Source organism: Triticum urartu, chromosome 2 (genome assembly GCF_003073215.2).
Source record: "Triticum urartu cultivar G1812 chromosome 2, Tu2.1, whole genome shotgun sequence".
Taxonomy (NCBI): domain Eukaryota; kingdom Viridiplantae; phylum Streptophyta; class Magnoliopsida; order Poales; family Poaceae; genus Triticum; species Triticum urartu.
In genome coordinates, this window is record NC_053023.1 from 28,566,696 (window position 1) to 28,584,744 (window position 18,049).

The 18,049-nt window shown below is 44.3% G+C and overlaps 2 protein-coding genes across 4 annotated transcripts; both read right to left on the reverse strand.

The window, feature by feature from the left end:
- Nucleotides 1-272: 272 nt before the first annotated feature.
- On the reverse strand, nt 273-9,205 carry LOC125535373 (probable LRR receptor-like serine/threonine-protein kinase At3g47570). 3 transcript variants are annotated; one of them, XM_048698428.1, is made up of 4 exons: nt 6,345-9,205; nt 4,556-6,271; nt 4,316-4,420; nt 273-771 (listed from the first exon to the last, which is right to left on the reverse strand). In XM_048698428.1, the coding sequence occupies exons 1-2, from the start codon at nt 9,190-9,192 to the stop codon at nt 5,913-5,915; spliced, it is 3,207 nt and encodes a 1,068-aa protein (XP_048554385.1). In that variant the 5' UTR covers nt 9,193-9,205; the 3' UTR covers nt 273-771; nt 4,316-4,420; nt 4,556-5,912. The 3 variants fall into 3 exon arrangements, with proteins under 3 accessions (XP_048554385.1, XP_048554386.1, XP_048554384.1); XM_048698429.1 differs by having other exon boundaries at nt 4,316-4,468; XM_048698427.1 differs by having other exon boundaries at nt 4,316-6,271.
- A 3,009-nt stretch (nt 9,206-12,214) lies between these two features.
- Nucleotides 12,215-17,036, reverse strand: LOC125535375 (probable LRR receptor-like serine/threonine-protein kinase At3g47570). Its single transcript, XM_048698431.1, has 4 exons — nt 16,660-17,036; nt 15,918-16,571; nt 12,842-15,838; nt 12,215-12,735 (listed from the first exon to the last, which is right to left on the reverse strand). The coding sequence occupies exons 3-4, from the start codon at nt 15,675-15,677 to the stop codon at nt 12,383-12,385; spliced, it is 3,189 nt and encodes a 1,062-aa protein (XP_048554388.1). The 5' UTR covers nt 15,678-15,838; nt 15,918-16,571; nt 16,660-17,036; the 3' UTR covers nt 12,215-12,382.
- Nucleotides 17,037-18,049: the final 1,013 nt, after the last annotated feature.

Consider the following 18,049-nt stretch of genomic DNA (forward strand, 5'->3'; position numbering starts at 1 on the left):
TTTATCTATTATTAATTTTTTAATACTAACATAACACGTCGTCCATCAGACCGCTTTGAGACAGGTTAGTGGCTAAATTATCCGGTTTAAAAGTTGAGTGTCCTTCAGTATTTGACATTAATTCATGGCTCCAAAAGAAGAATCAAATCAAGAGCATTTGTTTAAAAATATGTAACTGGTAGCATTTCAGAAAATCACACCTTCGTAGTTTTGTGAAACAAAGCTTCAACTTTCGCTCCGAAATGCAAAAAAACTAACTTCAATCTGAGATAAAAAGACAAATATTTACCCCGCTTATTTTGGCGGGCACATAGCATAATGGTTCATATTTACCAGATACATGCAAAAAAAATGTTGGAATTATTCTACAAGTGATACAGCTACTGTAATAGTGTATATATGACTAGTTGCTGTAATCACAACAAGGTCTCGACAAATGCCTCTTTGACGGCAACAACTCTGGCACAGACATCATGCATACCTGGTCTATCTTGCGGCGAATCCATGGTACACATCAGGCCAATACTGACCAAAGGTATAATGTAGTTTTGCATACGCAGAGAAGCAGACGCCTGGTCCTCCTTGGGTGGCATAAGGGGATCTAGAATCTCTGCGATCCTCTCGGGGAAGGCTCGATCGACATACTTGTGCAGGCTGAGGGCGTTGCTGCATTGTGCATCCGTAGGTCGCATCGCGTGAGCATCTCCAGTAGCAGCACTCCGAAGCTGTACACATCGCCGCCTGTCGAGACTTTGCATCCCATCCCGTATTCTGTAAAAGAGGAGCAATGCGCATAAGTACTAGTGAAACTAACAAAACAAAGATAGTTCAGCATCAAACTCAACAGTCATCTCAAAGAAAGAAAAAAGTGCAACTTAACAGGAGCGATATATCCGATTGTTCCTCCTACACTAATCAAGCCTTCTGGTCTGCCGATACTGGAACAGAGAAACTTGGCGGACCCAAAGTCGCCAATGCGTGAGGTCATGTCGTAGTCCAGCAGAACATTGCTCGGCTTCAGATCACAGTGAATCAAAGGAGGTGTCAGCTGGTTGTGCATATAGTCCAGAGCAGAAGCTACATCAGCAGCAATACTTATCCGCTGGCCCAAGCTCAACAGCCTCCTTGAGCTGCCAACCCTTGGGTGTATCCACATGTCCAGGCTACCGTTTGCCATGAATTCATATACTATAGCCTTGAATTCATCGCCCTCGAAATCTACGGTTGAGCACACGGTGATAGCTTGAACCAGATTGCAGTGGCGGGTGTTTTTCAGAACTTCGCACTCGGTGAAAAAGCTGGTTCTCGAACCCTACTCACTGAGATGGAACACCTTGATGGCCACGAGATCTGTCTCGAACTCAAATCGACCAATGTAGACTGATGCTGTATGACTTGAGCTTATCCGGTTGACTAGAGAGAACCAATTGGTGGCTTTAAGGATGTTCCCATATGACACCCTCTTCATTGTTTCCTTGAAGTTTTCAGATGGTTGAGTTTTGGTCCTCTTCATAACAGTGACAACAACACATATAATAGAGAGCAAAGCAATAGTAATCAATGCAGTTATTATCAGCAGCAGGCGTGCATTTATCTTCTTTTTTGTTGCTGAGGTGGTGGGGCAAATGGGCAGTCCAAATATGGCAACAGCTGCACATAACCCTTTGTTGCCTTGGAGGAATACTGCAGTTGAATTTCCAAATATGCCACCAGTCGGGATTGGCCCTTCCAATTTGTTGTATGATATATTAATATAATTTAAGCTGCTGAAGTTCCCAAAATACTGTGGAACTTGACCAATTAAATTGTTCTCGGACAGATCTATCTGCTGTATGACCTTCAGTGCACTGAAAGACTGAGGAATATACCCGTTGAGCATGTTGCGTTCTATTTGAAGGGATTGCAGTTGAACACACTGGCCAAGTTCATAAGGAAGGCCACCAGATAATTTGTTATTGGAAACATTTAGGAGGCCAAGATTGATCAGGTTACTAACTTCCTGTGGTATTGGCCCAGTCAGGTTGTTGTTTGACAAGTCCAAACCCAATGAAAGGGAAGAAATATTGAGGAGTTCTCTTGGTATGAATCCATCAAGGCGGTTAACTGATAAGTTCAGCATAAGCAGCCTTTTGAATTTTCCTATATTTGCTGGTATGTTTCCAGACAATTCATTGTCATCAAGATGAAGCTGGCTGAGTTGAACAAGATTACCCACTGTTGATGGAATCTGACCTGACAACCTATTCATGGAAAGTTTTAGGACAACCAAGTTTCTCAAGTTCCAAACTGTCAGGGGAATTGGTCCAGAGAGCATGTTCTGGCCCATGTCAAGCAGAGCGAGACTTAACCGCTGAAGCTTTGTTGAAAGTTTGCCTACTGCTTTTGGCAAACTTCCATTCAGGATATTTCCATCTGCTGATAATATTAACAACTGAGTGCAATTGGTCAGAGAGGTAAGGAAGGCCCAGTCATCAGCTTCGAGTTTATTATCTCCTAGAAGCAGTACACTCAAGTTTGCCAAGGATCCTAGAGATGGCACCACGCCAGTCAGCGAGTTGCTTGAAAGATCAAGCACTTGGAGCTTTGACATGTTGGTCAGGGAATCTGGGACTGATCCACAAAATCCGTTGAGTCCCATTGCTAATGTTTCGAGGTTTGGAAGTGAGTGGCCAATGTCAGAAGGTAACTGTCCAGTAAATCTATTGCTGCCTAGGCGAAAGATTGTGAGTGATGACGCATTGTACAGTGTGGCTGGGACATACCCCGAGAATCTATTGTAACTTAGATCTAGCATTTCTAGGTTTGGAATTTGACCCAATGTTTCTGGAATTGATCCTGCTAAGTTGTTTTGTGCTAGCAGGAGGAAACACAATGATGAAACATTTCCCAAAGATGCTGGTATAGTACCAGAAAGTAAATTCCCGGCAAGATTTAAAATTTGCAGAGCATCCATCTTTTGGAAATGTGGGATTGCCCCGGAGAGAGCATTCGAATAGAGATCAACATAGACAAGCTTAGATGAGTTGAACAGATTAGTTGGGATCACCCCAGATAAGCTATTGCGTTAGAGCATTATCACAATGAGTGACGAACTATTTGATAAGGAATCAGGGATAGCTCCGCTAAGAGAATTGTTTGCAAGGTTGACATATCTAAGAGATGCAGCTGTACCTAATGACGGAGGGATGTTACCTTTAAGCCTGTTGCCAGCAAGCAACAGAGTTTGGAGGCTCCGAAGCCCACCCATCTCTTCAGGTATCCTTCCGGACAGTGTATTGTTCGTAAGGTCCATTTGAACTAGAGAAGTAAGGTCAGCTGTGCAATTGGATAGTGTTCCTGTGAGCTTCATAGACCTGAATTGGATGGACACGACACGGATTGGGAGGGTCGTGCTGCAGTTGACCCCTCGCCAGCTGCAGAAGTTAAGCGAGTCATTGCGCCATGATCCAAGAACACCGGCAGGGTCCTTGGAGATGCCAGCTTTGAAGCAGAGAAGGGCTTGCCGATCATCTTCTGTTTTGTTGGTAGCCTGCGCTGATGAGAATATTATTGTGTTGGAGGATAGAAATATGAGGATGGTGCAAAGAAGGAAGAGTGATTGGTAGGACGGAGGAATCAGAGGTTGGGTGCGAAAATCTTGAGGAGCCATGTCTCTCTTCTTGTCCTAATGGAGTGTGCTTATTAAAATATTTGTGTGTGTGCTTAGATATATGTGGAAGTAAGGGTAGGGGGGTTGAAACTTCTATACTTTGACTTGAGCGCCCGGATGATTGAAAAATAGCCTGGGCACAAAAAGAATTTGCAAGAGGTTTATGTGGGTAAAGAAAACGTGTGCATAAACCAGTCTATCAAGGAACAAATACTATTCTCTGCATGCTATACAACCTACAGCTTGTGCACCGCAAAATCTACCCATCGATGCAAATATTGGCTGAGCTGAATAGTAGAAAAGTAACCAAAAAAAGACCAGAACAAGACCATTTTCACTAATGTGGAAAACTCAAATTTGTGTATGGCATATTGCTACGGTTGGCTTGTCATTGAGGAAGTATCCTACTGTAAAGCCCAAGCAGAGTTTGCTTGATTCTGCAAAGTGCCAATTCAGTCATCAAGGAGAAGAAACGGGGCAAGCCAAAGACTTGTCCGTCCATCTTTGTCGCGCTGCAGGAAAATCAATTATTGGTCCACAACATTTTGCAGTCAGGATCCAGCTATCCCCATCATCGAACTTGCTCCACACGAACTACCTGATAGATTCAAAAGAGATGGCTGCCAAAATGAAATGTCCCAAACATTCCTCTCCACATGATAATACCTGATTGAATTGTAAGGTGCGGCAGGCATTGCCTCTCCCCCTTCTTCTTCTTCATCTCAAATCCATAACGCTGCCAACGAATTGTGTGCACCATCTCCCAGCATCCTAACAGTAACAAGGACAATCACGAATTACAGTATCACGTAGCCACCGCTGCAGTATGCAGAATCGCAGTCAACTCGAACGAATTCGGCCACAAATTTCGTGTGGAGAGAATGACAGATGCAAGGTACAGTATACCTGGGGTAGGGGAACATGCCGAGGATGTGGCCCTTGGGCGTGTGGATGCCGATGTCCGGCCGGCCGGGACCCAAGACGCTGCTCCTCACATTGCATCTGCCGGGGTGCAACCTCGGCCGGCCCTGTCACCTCCTCCTCGCCTGCGCCTTCCGCGCGGCGGGAGGCACGCGGTGCCGGTGGGGCGGCGGGCGATTGCGGGTGGCGCTCGCGCCGTCAAGAACCATCGGTTTGGCGTGGGGAGGAGCGATGGGAGTTTCTCCTTTGCGCGGCTGCTTCTCATCCCCGAGCGCCGAGCGGGCTGCCGGAGCCGGTGACCGGCGACAGAGGAGAGGATAGGATTTGGGAGGAAGAAGGGTAAAGTGGTCATTTTCGTAGACATCAGGCTTAAAGCAATTCCAGTAAAAATGGTTTTACGGAATGACCGTATAATTTTATCAGAAGTTGTCGGACAGCAATTTTTCTCTCAGTTCTGTAGAGAGGGAGGACTTGTTTTTAAGAAGGCAGGGGTAAAGTGGTCATTTTTTTAGATATCAAACTTACTCCTGTTTATATTTACAAAAAATATTATAAAAGAAAAGCAAAAAAAAATTAAAACAAGAATAAATACCATCATGTTGACTCTTTATTTTATCTTCTACTCCCTCCTTTTCACAACCTCACTAAAACGTGCCTATATACATTCAACTCAGAAAGAATTTAGTAAAAGATCTTATATTTGTTTCTTTTCGGTCCGTCCTCTCTTTGTTTCCCTTTCTTTCCAGTTTTTCAAATATTTTATCACATTTTTTGCAATCTTTCATGATTTTTGAAAATTGATGTCCCCTTTTCAAAATACATTTCCTGTTTTCCCATAATATCTATTTTCTCTCTTTTTTATAGCTTTCGGTTTCATAAGTAACACAGCAACACTTCATCAATCAAACCTCTTTGAGGCAGGTATAGGCAAGGGGCCGAATTGATCTGGTTTTGAAAATTGAGTGTCAACTTTGTCTCATTTTTTCATGGACCAAAAGTTGACCGAAAAATAATGCTTTGCTTTAGTAAGCTGGGCATAAGATTTTATGGGAGGAAAACACATTCATATATACAGTACCCTTTACAAAATTAACTAGTACAATAATTTCGCCATACACACAGCTCAAGGTCAAAATAAAAATAATTCAACAAATATACAACAAAGAACAGTCGATTCTTTTTGTAGCCAATTATTGCCACTGCAAATCATATCTTTGTGCTCAAGCCTCAAAGTTTCTTCCAGTTTGTCAAATAGACAGGGTACTATGAAGAATGAACTTTACCTGTTACTACATTCTTAATAATAAAGAATCAGCGTGCTCTAACAGAGCAGAAATATTCGTCAATCGTCATCACGGTGTTCCAGAAAAGCGTCTCTTATAGCAGAAAGTTTTGCACAAACATCTTTCATTCCAGGTCTGTCCTTCGGAGATTCCACGGTACATGACAGCCCAAGAGCAACCAGGGGGACAATAAATCTCTGTGTCCATACTTCAGCACGCCCTTGATGCTCCTCATGCGCCATATGAGGATCTAGAATCTCTGCAACTCTGTCTGGGAACATGGATTCACAAAACTTACAAAGGCTAAGCCCATCCACGAACATATCATCGGTTGGTCGTTTTCCGGTAAGCAACTCCAGTAGAATCACTCCAAAACTATAGACATCACCTGCTGAGATCTGGCAAACCATTCCGTACTCTGCAAAAGCAACATGATGTACTTACATACAAGATAAACCATGGATAAGTGCACTAATGAAAAATAAACTTACCAGGTGCCATGTATCCAATTGTTCCTCGGAAACTGATCAAGTGTTCCAGACTACCCAAAACTGGCGACAGAAACTTTGATGAACCGAAGTCGCCAATACGTGCAGTCATATCATAATCTAAAAGAATGTTGCTTGGCTTCAAATCACAATGCATCAAAGACGGCCTCAGTTCGTTGTGAAGATAATCGAGAGCAGAGGCCACATCCACGGCTATGCATATCCTCAGCCGTAAGCTTAGGGTTCTATTTGGTGTGCCATTGTGTTGCTTAGGGTGAAGCCATCTTTCAAGGCTGCCATTAGCCATGAACTGATAGACTAGTGCTTTGAACTCATTTCTTTCTGTGTCCGTCGTCGAGCATGAAGTCACACACTTCAGAATGTTTCGATGGCGTGTGCTCCGTAGCACTTGACACTCAGTAAAGAAACTTTCATTAGCGCCTGGTTCATTCAGGTTGAATACTTTGATAGCCACCAGATCATTTTCAAACTTGAACCTCCCAACATAGACCGATCCAGTACAACTTGAGCTTATTTTGTGTTCCGACGAAAACCAATCAGTAGCTTCAAGGATGTCACGATATGATACTCTTTTCAGCTTCTCCTCATGGGACGAAACTGTATGCACTTCCCTTCGCTTGAGATGGCCAAAAAGGCGAAAAATCTTGGACAAAACATCCGATGGTGAAAATGATAAAATCACATTCTTGCAATGAGTGAATAATACCCCTCTATCCCAAAGAGTGAACAGAAGCCACAGCAATACTAGGAAAGAAATAGTAAGTGGTGGTAGTACAATTAGCAGCAAGGTCGCCAGCAAGGACAGATGGTGCTTGGACTTATGGTGCTTTGTTTTAGTTGCTGCTGAGATGCCAGGACAAATTGGTAATGCTAGCCTCGAGGAATTCGAACAGAGTCCCTTGTTTCCATCCAAAACTACTGCGGCAGAATTCTCGAAGATCCCACTTGTAGGAACAGCCCCTTCCAATTTGTTGTAAGATAGATCAAGTTGCTCCAACTTAGAAAGGTCCTCAAAGAATTCAGGCACAACACCGGATAAGTCATTGTGAGAAAGATTAATCTGCTGGGTTGATAATAGTGAGCTCCAGCTTGCTGGGATTTGTCCACGAAACTTGTTTCCTTCCATGTGAAGGGATGTTGGACCATCGCCAGCACCATGTGTACCAAGAGGCAGTTCCCCAGTGAGATTGTTGTGTGAGAAGTCTAGACCGAAGGAAAATGGAGGATTATCAAACATTTTGGCAGGTACTGACCCATTGAGATTGTTCCAAGACAAGTTTAGTTCAAGAAGTCCCTTGCACTGACCTAAACTACCAGGTATGTTTCCACTCAAGTTGTTATCATCAAGATAAAGCTTGCCCAGTTGAGTGATGTCACCAACTGAGGGAGGGATCTGACCTGATAATTTGTTGTTAGATAGACTTAGGATATATAGGTATTGCAGCTTCCCAATGGTAGATGGTATGCTTCCCGAAAGAAAATTGCTTTCCATCCTAAGCGAAGTGAGATTAACAAGATTGCTAATCTCAACAGGTATGGAGCCCGAAATTTGGTTTGATGCAAGCGATAACTCTTCTAGCGTTGTGGAAAGATTAACAACTGCTATAGGTAAGCTGCCATTCAGAGCATTCCCTTCCAAGGACAATTTTGTCAGCTGGGTGCAACTTGCTAGAGATGTAAGAAATGACCAGTCATGTGCTTCTAGCAAGTTCCCCCCTAAAACTAACTGACGCAAGTTTGCCAACGAACCAAGAGATGGCACAGAGCCATGTAACGAGTTGTTTGAAAGATCAAGTATTTGAAGATTTAACATGTTGACTAGTGAAGTAGGGATCAGGCCCTCCAGCCTGTTGCTTCCCATAATTAGGGACTGGAGCTTTGGTAGTGAGTGGCCAATGTAAAATGGTAACTGTCCAACAAGGTCATTGCTGCCCACACTAAATTTTTTGAGTGATGACATGTTATACAGGGAAACCGGGACGTTACCTGATAAACTGTTGAAACTTAGGTCAAGCTCAAGCAGTTTCGTAGTGTGACCTATAGTTTCTGGAATTAATCCTGATAGCATATTTTGGCCGAGCAATATAGAAGTGAGGGAAGAAGCATTTCCTATTGAAGGAGGTATGCTTCCAGAGAGGAAGTTCTCTGTCAGGCAAAGAAATTTGAGTGCTGTGACCTTATGGAAACGTGGGATGAGACCGGTGAAAGCATTCTTCTGGAGATCAACCTTAGGAAGCTTAGATAAGTTATCAAACATAGTAGAAGGGATCTCTCCAGAGAGGTTATTACGTGACAGTATAAGTGTGTTGAGTGAGGAGCAATTGGTCAATGAGAGAGGGATACCGCCTGTAAGAGTGTTGTTTCCAATATTGACATAGCTAAGTGAATTGCTAGTGCCTAATGAATCAGGGATGTTACCTTCAAGGTTGCTGTTGGAAAGATTCAGTGTATGGAGGTTTGGAAGCTTGCCCAACTCTCTAGGGATGGTTCCCGATAGATCATTATCGGCAAGGTTCATCGAGGATAGAAAAGTCAAGTTGCCTACACATCCTGATATTTGCCCACCGAGACGAGCGGAGGTGAGGTTAAGTGAGACCACCCGGGGTGGAAACTTTGTGCCGCAAATGACCCCTTTCCAGCTGCAAAAGTTAAGTGAGTCATCACTCCATGAATTTAGGATGCCAAGGGGATAAGAATTGATGCCGGACTTGAAGCAGAGGAGGGCTTGGCGATCAATCTCGGACTTGTTTTCTTGCGCTGCTTCGAGTGTTGTAGTGTTGAAGGAGAAAAGGATGAGAAAAATACAGAGCAGAGACAAAAATGAGGGCATGATGTTCAGAGCTTACAGGATGTGGAAGAACCAGGAAGTTGGGAGAACTTTAGGTTGGAGCTTGGGCGATCTTGTGTGTAGAATGTAGATGCCATTTAAAGGATTTGTCTGCCGGAAGGAATGGGCTTGGATTTATGCTAGACTATTGACTTGACTTAACAAACAATGGTGGGCTGTCTCACCCTGAACGTGTTGCAAGGGTAGAGAAAAGTAGAAGGATGAAACAAATATCTGTGGAAGAAAACGTGTGCAGGCCGAGTAATGGATTGTGACTGGTAGAATCGCAGTAATAGCAGAATAAAAACTGGAAGAGGAAAGGTGAATGATTTTGACAGCAACACAAGGATGCTGTAAGACTAATCTAGGCTCATACTCTCTATGTCCCAAAATAAGTGACTCAATTTTGTACTAGGTTTAACCTGCGGAGCGCACATCAAACAGAACAGACAGGATGATCAACCCCAAGGGGCGACACCAAGGCAAACCAAGCCATTGACAGCCACTGAAGTTGTGAGATTTGGTAGCATCGACCCAAGACCAGATACAGAAACCTGAACCACTCAAAGTGATTACACATTTCTTCACAGAACAAACGAATTCTGCATTGCAACTTCGCGTTGCACTAACATGCTTCACAATTGGACCTGATTGTGTAAACGTAGCATGGAACAATGGAATTCCGAGTAGATAACCTCATTTCATCCAATTTAGCATGGAAAATTGGGAACCGAACTGCAGGGCTTACCTCATACAAGGCGCAGCTACTTACACTAGTTCCACACCCCCGACGCGAGGGTTGCTGCTGGGATTTGAGACTCCGAGGTTTCTCAAGGCGGAGGAGGCCGCGGGCGAGAGCGAATCCGACGAGCCGCGGGCCGCGCATCCGAACGGAGAAACCCTAGGCGAGGCTCGCGCGGCGACGGCCAGTGGCGGCCTTTCACCGCGGCGCAACGAGCCGCGCGGACTGCTGGAGGTGGCGAGGAACGGCTGGAGGCGTTCGATGCCGGCGGCGGCCGGGGAGAAGGCAAGCGTGCGCGGCGGCGGCGGCGGCGGCGGGGAAGTCGTCGGAGGGTCAGAGTCTCTCCTCACGCCGTCAAGTAACGGAGTCCGAGCACGAGGATCCAACGGCTCAGAGTGCATCTTCGAGTTTACTGCTACATTGCGTGGCTACAGTTACTTTTCTGACAACTACCAGCGAGAAATCGATCAGATTAGATTTAGGAGCTGTTCGGGAAGCCTCCAGCTCCGCTAGATTCAAAGATCGGCAGAGTACCTATTTCCTTGCTCCGTAAATTTAAACCGCGGCTCCGGCTGTTTCGAGAGCGGAGTTACGGAACAGGAGGGACTCTGAACAGGACCTTATATTGTAAAATTTTAAAAAAAATTAATACACAGGTGAACTGAGAATGAGCATATAATCAAAACTACTCACTTCATCTCATAGTATAAGAGCGTTTTTTACACTACACTAATGCACCAATAATAAGGAAGGACCATTTTACTTTTTTTTCTGACAAAAGCAATGCACCAATAGGTGCCCTATATGCAAACAAAATTTATTTCAAATTTGTAACACCTCCAAAATAGGATGCAACATCTGGACGACTGAAGTAAAACAAAAAGCGTCCGCACCCAGCCCCATCCCCATCCCCCTTGTGTCACCACCAAATCGGCCGAATCCCCATGCCGCCGCACTTCTATATACACTTTTGTCTATGTGGCAAGGCTTACATATTCTAAAAGTAAATTTCTAATCTCAAGCTCAAATACTCTTTGGATAAACAGTAAAATGTTTTTGTGGCAAACTTAAAGGAATGTCTGGAGTGCATGTAAATTTTATCACGAAATCGCATTGGTGGAAGGCGTGGCCAAAAAGAAAAATCGGCGCTCCAAAATGAGTTTGAAAGTACCGTTTCTATAGCATCGGGTTTTTTTGTTGCCATGCCTTCCACCATTGTGGTTTTGTGATGAATTTTTCTATGCACTTCAAACATTCCTTAAAGTTTGAGTTGTTTGAATTTGTTTTTTTAATTACTATTCATCTAGGAGCATATGAGCTCGCGAATAGATACTCCGTGTCCCATATATTCTTGCTTCTATCCAGGATGCGCTACCCTATTCCTATCCTCTCCTTTCCTTTCCTTTCCTTTTGGCACAACCGGTCGAGCCCTCTTTTCCTTCCCATCATTGATCCTCCCTTTTGACCTTTCGCATTTTTCTTTCTCGAATTCCTTGCTTGTGGAGTTGAAGGAACAACCTGAATCCTACGAAAGCCGAATTCGTGCCATTCCTCTTTTTTCCCCCGAATTCCTAACTTGCCGACTCGAGGAAAACAACCACCCGATTTAAGAAAAAGCGGAAACGCGAAAACCACAGGCGCCGGGTTTCATGGTGCTCCTTTTTTGAGTTCTCGATGTTTACAGAGCAATATGTTTAAATTTGAATACCTGCAAAAACATTTGACATTCTTGGCTCCGAAGATAGAATCAAAACTGACGACCCTTGCATGAAACATGTGTAACTGACTAGTAGCATTTCAGCCAAGGTGAGTCGCTTCTTTGCATCGAATTTCCTAACGCTGAGTTGCGGAAACAGCCTGAATCCTGTGAAAACCCAGAAAGCCAAAGCCGCACCCTTACTTTTGCAAATTCTTGACTTGCAGAGTCAAGGAAACAAACCTGAATTTCAGGAAAGCTGGAAAGCGAAAGTCACAGCCCCCGAGTTTCCTGATGCTCCTATCTTGGTGTTTTTAGTATTAGTAGATGTTGAAATGTGCAAACCAGCAATATTTGACACCCGTGGGCTCATGGATCCAAGGAAAGAACCAAAATTGACAGCATCTGGTGTGAAGAATGCCTAACTAAATAGCTTTTCAGACAGGACAAATGCACCTCCACAGTTCAGTGAAACAAAGTTTTGCAAGTGCTTGCACATTCGCTTTCAGGTGCTTAAAAAAACTCACATTGATGTGAGATAAAAAGTAAGATCTGCACCGCTGATTTTGGTGGTGCATAGCATAACGGTGGATAATTTTAGATACATAACTAAAACTGTTACAATTATATTCTGGGAGTGATACAGCTATAGTTTTGTACTATATAAGCATTAGAGTAGTGTAGTAACTGTGCTATCGAATATGTACATGGTATTTAACATCTGGTTGCATGCACATCCGACTAGTTGCCGCGGATCACAAGGTCTCAACAAATGCCTGTTTGATGGCAACAATCCTGGCACAAACATCATGCATCCCTGGTCTATCTTTCGGTGAGTCCATGGTGCACACCAGGCCAATGCTGAACAAAGGCATAATGTACTTTTGCATATGCAGGGAAAAGGCCGCCACATCCTCCTCGGATGGCATATGGGGATCTAGAACTTCAACGATTCTGTCAGGGAAGGCTAGGCCAACATACTTGTGAAGGCTGAGAGCGTCGCCGCATAGTGCGTCCGTTGGTCGAATTGCCGTGAGCATCTCCAGTAGCAGCACCCCGAAGCTGTACACGTCATAGCCTGTCGATATTTTGCATCCCATCCCGTATTCTGTAAAACAGGAGCAGTGCACATGATGCTTGGGAAACTAACGAAAACAAAGGGGGTCAGAGTTGAACTTGGCAGTCGTTTGAAAGAAAATAGAAGTCTAACTTACCAGGTGCGATATATCCAATCGTTCCTCTGACACCAGCCAAGCCTTCTGCCCCACCAATACCTGAAGAGAGAAACTTGGCGGACCCGAAGTCACCGATGCGTGAGGTCATGTCGTAGTCCAGCAGAACATTGCCTGGCTTCAAGTCGCAGTGGATCAAAGGAGGTGTCAGCTGGTTGTGTACATAGTCCAGAGCAGCAGCCACATCAGCAGCAATACTTATCCGCTGACCCAAGCTTAGCAGCCTCCTTGGGCTGCCTCGGTGAGGCCTCGGATGTATCCACATGTCCAGGCTACCGTTTGCCATGAACTCGTATACAATAGCCTTGAATTCATTGCCCTCAAAATCTACCGTGGAGCACAGGGTGACAGCTTGAACCAGATTGCGGTGGCGGGTGTGTTTTAGCACTTCGCACTCGGTGAAAAAGCTATTTCTCGAACCTTGCTCGCTGAGATGGAATACCTTGATTGCCACTAGATCTGTATCAAACTCAAACCGACCAATGTAGACTGATGCTGTATGACTCAAGCTGATCCGGTTGACCAGAGAGAACCAATTGGTGGCTTTAAGAATGTCACTGTATGACACCCTCTTCATTGTCTCCATGAAGTTTTCAGATGGTTGAGTTTTGGTCCCTTTCATAACAGTGACAGCAACACATAATAATGAGAACACAGCAATAGTAATTGGTGGAGCTATTATCAGCAGCAAGCGTGTATTGATCTTCCTTTTTGTTGCTGAGGTGGTGGGGCAAATGGGCAGTCCAAATATGGCAGAAGCTGTTTCACATAATCCTGCGTTACCATGCAGGAACACTGCAGTTGAATTTCCAAATATACCACCAGTCGGGATTGGCCCTTCAAATTTGTTGTATGATATATCAATATAATTTAAGCTGCTGAAGTTCCCAAAAAACTGTGGAACTTGACCAGTTAAATTGTTCCCAGACAGATCTATTCGCTGTATGCCCTTCAAAGCACTGAAAGACTGAGGAATAATTCCACTAAACATGTTCCCTTTCATGTCAAGGGATACCAATGTAACACACAGGCCAAGTGCAGAAGGAAGTTCACCAGATAATTTGTTGTTGGAAACACGTAGTAACCCAAGATTGATCAAGTTACCAATTTGCGGTGGTATCAACCCTGCCAGGTTATTGTTTGACAAGTCCAAAGCCAAGGCAAGGGAAGAAATATTGAGGAGTTCAACTGGTATAGATCCATCAAGATGGTTAAATGACAAGTCCAGCAAAAGCAACCTTTGGCATTGTCCTATATTTGCCGGTATGGCTCCAGACAACTCATTGTCATGAAGATAAAGCTCGCTGAGTTGAGCAAGATTACCAACGGTTGATGGAACTTTACCTGACAGCTTGTTTATGCATAGTTTTAGGACGAACAAGTTCCTCAAGTTCCAAACTGTCAGGGGAATTTGTCCTGAGAGCATGTTCTGGCCCATGTCAAGTAGAGCGAGGTTTACAAGGTTGCCTATCTCGGCTGGTATGTTTCCAGAAATTTGGTTTCTTCCAAAATTTAACCGCTCCAGCTTTATTGAAAGGTTGCCTACTGCTTTTGGCAAATTTCCATTCAGTATATTCCCATCCACTGATAATCTTAACAACTGAGAGCAATTGGTGAGAGAGACAAGGAACGCCCAGTCACCAGCTTTGAGTTTATTATTTCCTAGATGCACATGACTCAAGTTTGCCAAGGATCCTAGAGATGGCACCACGCCAGACAGCGAGTTGCTTGAAAGATCAAGCACTTGCAGCTTTGACATGTTGCTCAGAGAATCTGGTATTGATCCATGAAAATGGTTGCCTTCCATTTGCAATGTTTTGAGATTTGGAAATGAGTGGCCAATTTCAGAAGGTATCTCTCCACCAAATTCGTTGCTGCCTAGGCTAAAGAGTGTGAGTGATGACACATTGTAGAGTGTGGCTGGGATATACCCCGACAAGCTATTGTAACTTAGATCTAGCATTCTAAGGTTTGGAATTTGACCCAAAGTTTCTGGAATTGATCCTGCTAAGTTGTTTTGTGCTAGCAGGAGGGAACGCAATGATGAAACATTGCCCAAAGATGCTGGTATAGTACCAGAAAGTGAATTCCCTGTAAGATTAAGAAATCGCAGAGCGTCCATCTTTTGGAAATGTGGGATAGGCCCGGAGAGAGCATTCGACCGGAGGTCAACAAGACGAAGTTTGGATGAGTTGAACAAATTAGCTGGGATCACCCCAGCTAAGTTGTTCCGTGAGAGGATCATCGCACTGAGTGACGAACTATTTGCTAAGGAATCAGGGATAGCTCCGCTAAGAGAATTGTTTGCAAGGTTCACATATCTAAGAGATGCAGCTGTACCTAATGACAGAGGGATGTTACCTACAAGGTTGTTGCCCACAAGATTCAGAGTTTGGAGGCTCCGGAGGTCACCTATCTTGTCAGGTATGCGTCCAGAAAATTGATTACTTGAAAGCTCCATCTTCTTTAGAGAACTAAGGCCTGCTATGCATCTGGATAGTGTTCCTGTGAGCCGTGCAGAACTGAATTGTATGGACACAACACGGATTGGGAGGGTCATGCTGCAGGTGACCCCCCGCCAGCTGCAGAAGTTGAGTGAGTCATTGCGCCACGATCTGAGAACACCGAGAGGGTCCCCAGAGATGCCATCTTTGAAGCAGAGAAGGGCTTGCCGGTCACTCTCAGATTTGTTGCTAGCTTGTGCTGATGTGAATATTATTGTGTTGGAGGACAGAAATACAAGGATGGCGCAGAGAAGAGAGAGTGCATGGTGGGAAGGAACAATTAGAGATTGGGTGCGAAAAACTTGAGGAGCCATGGCTCTGTTCTTGTCCTAATGGAGTATGTTGGTTAAATGCTTTGTGTGCGTGCTTTGATATATGTTGGAAGGGTAGGGGAGTTGGAACTTCTTCAGAGCCGGGCTGCCGGCTTGTTTGGCTTGGTTCTATTGACGTCACACCCGAGATGATTGAAAAAAACCTGAGCACAAAAGAAACTTGTGAGGTTCATGTGGGTAAAGAATACGCGTGCATAAACCAGTCTATCAAAGTACAAATACCATTCTCTGCTTGTTATACAATCTACAGCTTGTGCACCCCAGGATCCACCAAATGGAAGTATCAAGTGAGCTGAATATCAGGAAAGCTGGCTCCCCACCGACCGTTATTTCTTTGCCGCCATCCAAGTACCAAAGAAAGATAGATATAAATTGCACATGACATATGTCACAGTCGGATGAAGTGTCCTATGTATTGTAAGCCGAAGCACAATTTAGTTGACTCTGCAAAGTGGCAGCAGGTCAGTTATCAAGGAGAGGAAATGGACATGGCAATGATGCCAAAGACTTGGTCTGTCTTGGTCGCAGTTGCAGGAAAGTTAGTCAATGATCCACAACAACCTATCCCCATCATCAAGCTTCCTCGGACTGTCGGACATGAATTATCTGAGAATCTTGAAAGAGATGCTCGGCATAATTAAATCCATGGCATGATAACACTAATGAGGATACACCCTCGACGGGACATCTATCATGCTCCACCGAATCTCCTCCCAAGAGAACCGTCCTGAACGAACGCTTATTTGTGAACCAGCTGGGCTTTCGTGTTTCAGTTACAGTACAGTTATTTGGCAAATGACTGCTTCCTTTCTCCCACTGCACACCTTCAACGCCTCCCACGAATAATTTATGCGTCCAATCGAGCCAAATCGCGTCCTAGTATCCAAATAGATGAATGAATTAAGGCCTACCACTACACAAAGTCGTAATTTTTATTAAGCAAAAATTCGAGCACAAATTGTACCTGGGGCTAGGGTACGGGAACATGTCGAGGATGCAGCGCTGAGGTTGGGGCTTGGCGGTGCCAAGGCCGTTGCCGGCGTCGGGATCGAACCCGTCGTCGTGCGGGCACCTCCTCCTCGCCCGCGCGGCGGGAAGCACGCGGCGTCGGCGGGCGGGGGGCGGAGGCCTGACGGGAGGGAGTCGGCGCTTGCGTCGTGAGGAGTTATCGGGTTGGAGCGGGAGAGGAGTGGGAGCTCCCATTTCGCTCCCGCGCTCGCTCGCTCGCTCGCTGCAGCCGCGTGGTAGGGGCTGAGCCGGAGAAATGCCGGAGTGCGGCGACGAAGGGGGTAGGGGTCGCCAGGAAGAAGAGGGGTAAAGTGGTAAATACAACTTTCGTCCGTACAGTGATCTAAACGCTGTTATCAAATGAGAGCAACCGAGGGTTAGGCTAACCGTCGTTGGCATTTTTTTTATAAAAAACTCCGTGAGCACCACGCATCCAAGCCGGGACTTGAACTTAGGTGGGCTGGCGGCAACCTTAGCTGCCTAGCCAACGGGTCGACATCCCGTTCTCTTTAAACGCTCTTATATTTTTCTTACAGAGGGAGTATCTGTAACTCTCAAGTTAGTTAGTTTTTTTAGGGGTCTCGAGTTAGTTAACTGTGGAAAATATGATGATGGTCAGTAAAAATGCATTTGATATTACTCTATGTAGCATTTTTAGTGCTCAATGACATAAGAAAAAAAAATCTTGATGAAAGAATGCTGTGATGGTGCAATGATGAAAGTTTATGTCAATGTCTACGTTTTGCATGAAAAAGATGATTCGTGGAGCAAATGAAACTGCTGTGTGCACCACGAAATCTGCACGACAGCTGCACGAAGGCTAATCCATCAGTTTGTAATTTTACATAACATAAAATATTTTTTACGGCGATTATATATTTTCTTACGATCTCTTTTTACGTCGGAAATAAGACAAAACTTACGGAACGTAAAATTACGGTGCATTGATGGTAAAATAGAGGGGGGTGAAGAATAACTATTCCTCAACCAAGGTGACGAATAGCGCGACCCTATATATATATATGGTAACATTTTAAATTAACTACTCCCTCCATCCCGAGCAAAACTATCTTATTTTATGGGACGGAGGAAGTAACATTTTCGTTGTGCATACACGTCAATATAAAAAAAGAAACGTGGTTGATATTTTCAATGTGCTCAAAGATTCTTCCAGTTTGCTAAATACAGGATGCACTCTACTAGTTACAAAACTACTTTTTTTCTTAAATACCATATCAACATGCTGCAATGGAGCTGAAATAATATTTCTCATTTCAAACACATGTTTTCCTTTTTCTTCTTCACATTTCCTCATTTTCTCTGTGTTTATTGCCTACAGCTCTTTT

What these genes read in the sequence shown, in the direction of transcription:
- LOC125535373 (XM_048698428.1), bottom strand. Translation starts at nt 9,192, where the DNA reads ATGCCCTCATTTTTGTCTCTGCTCTGTATTTTTCTCATCCTTTTCTCC. An exon ending in AATTGGATACATGGCACCTG is followed by an intron (nt 6,272 to 6,344) that starts GTAAGTTTATTT and finishes TTGCTTTTGCAG; the next exon opens with AGTACGGAATGGTTTGCCAG.
- LOC125535375 (XM_048698431.1), bottom strand. Translation starts at nt 15,677, where the DNA reads ATGGCTCCTCAAGTTTTTCGCACCCAATCTCTAATTGTTCCTTCCCAC. An exon ending in GATTGGATATATCGCACCTG is followed by an intron (nt 12,736 to 12,841) that starts GTAAGTTAGACT and finishes CCTGTTTTACAG; the next exon opens with AATACGGGATGGGATGCAAA.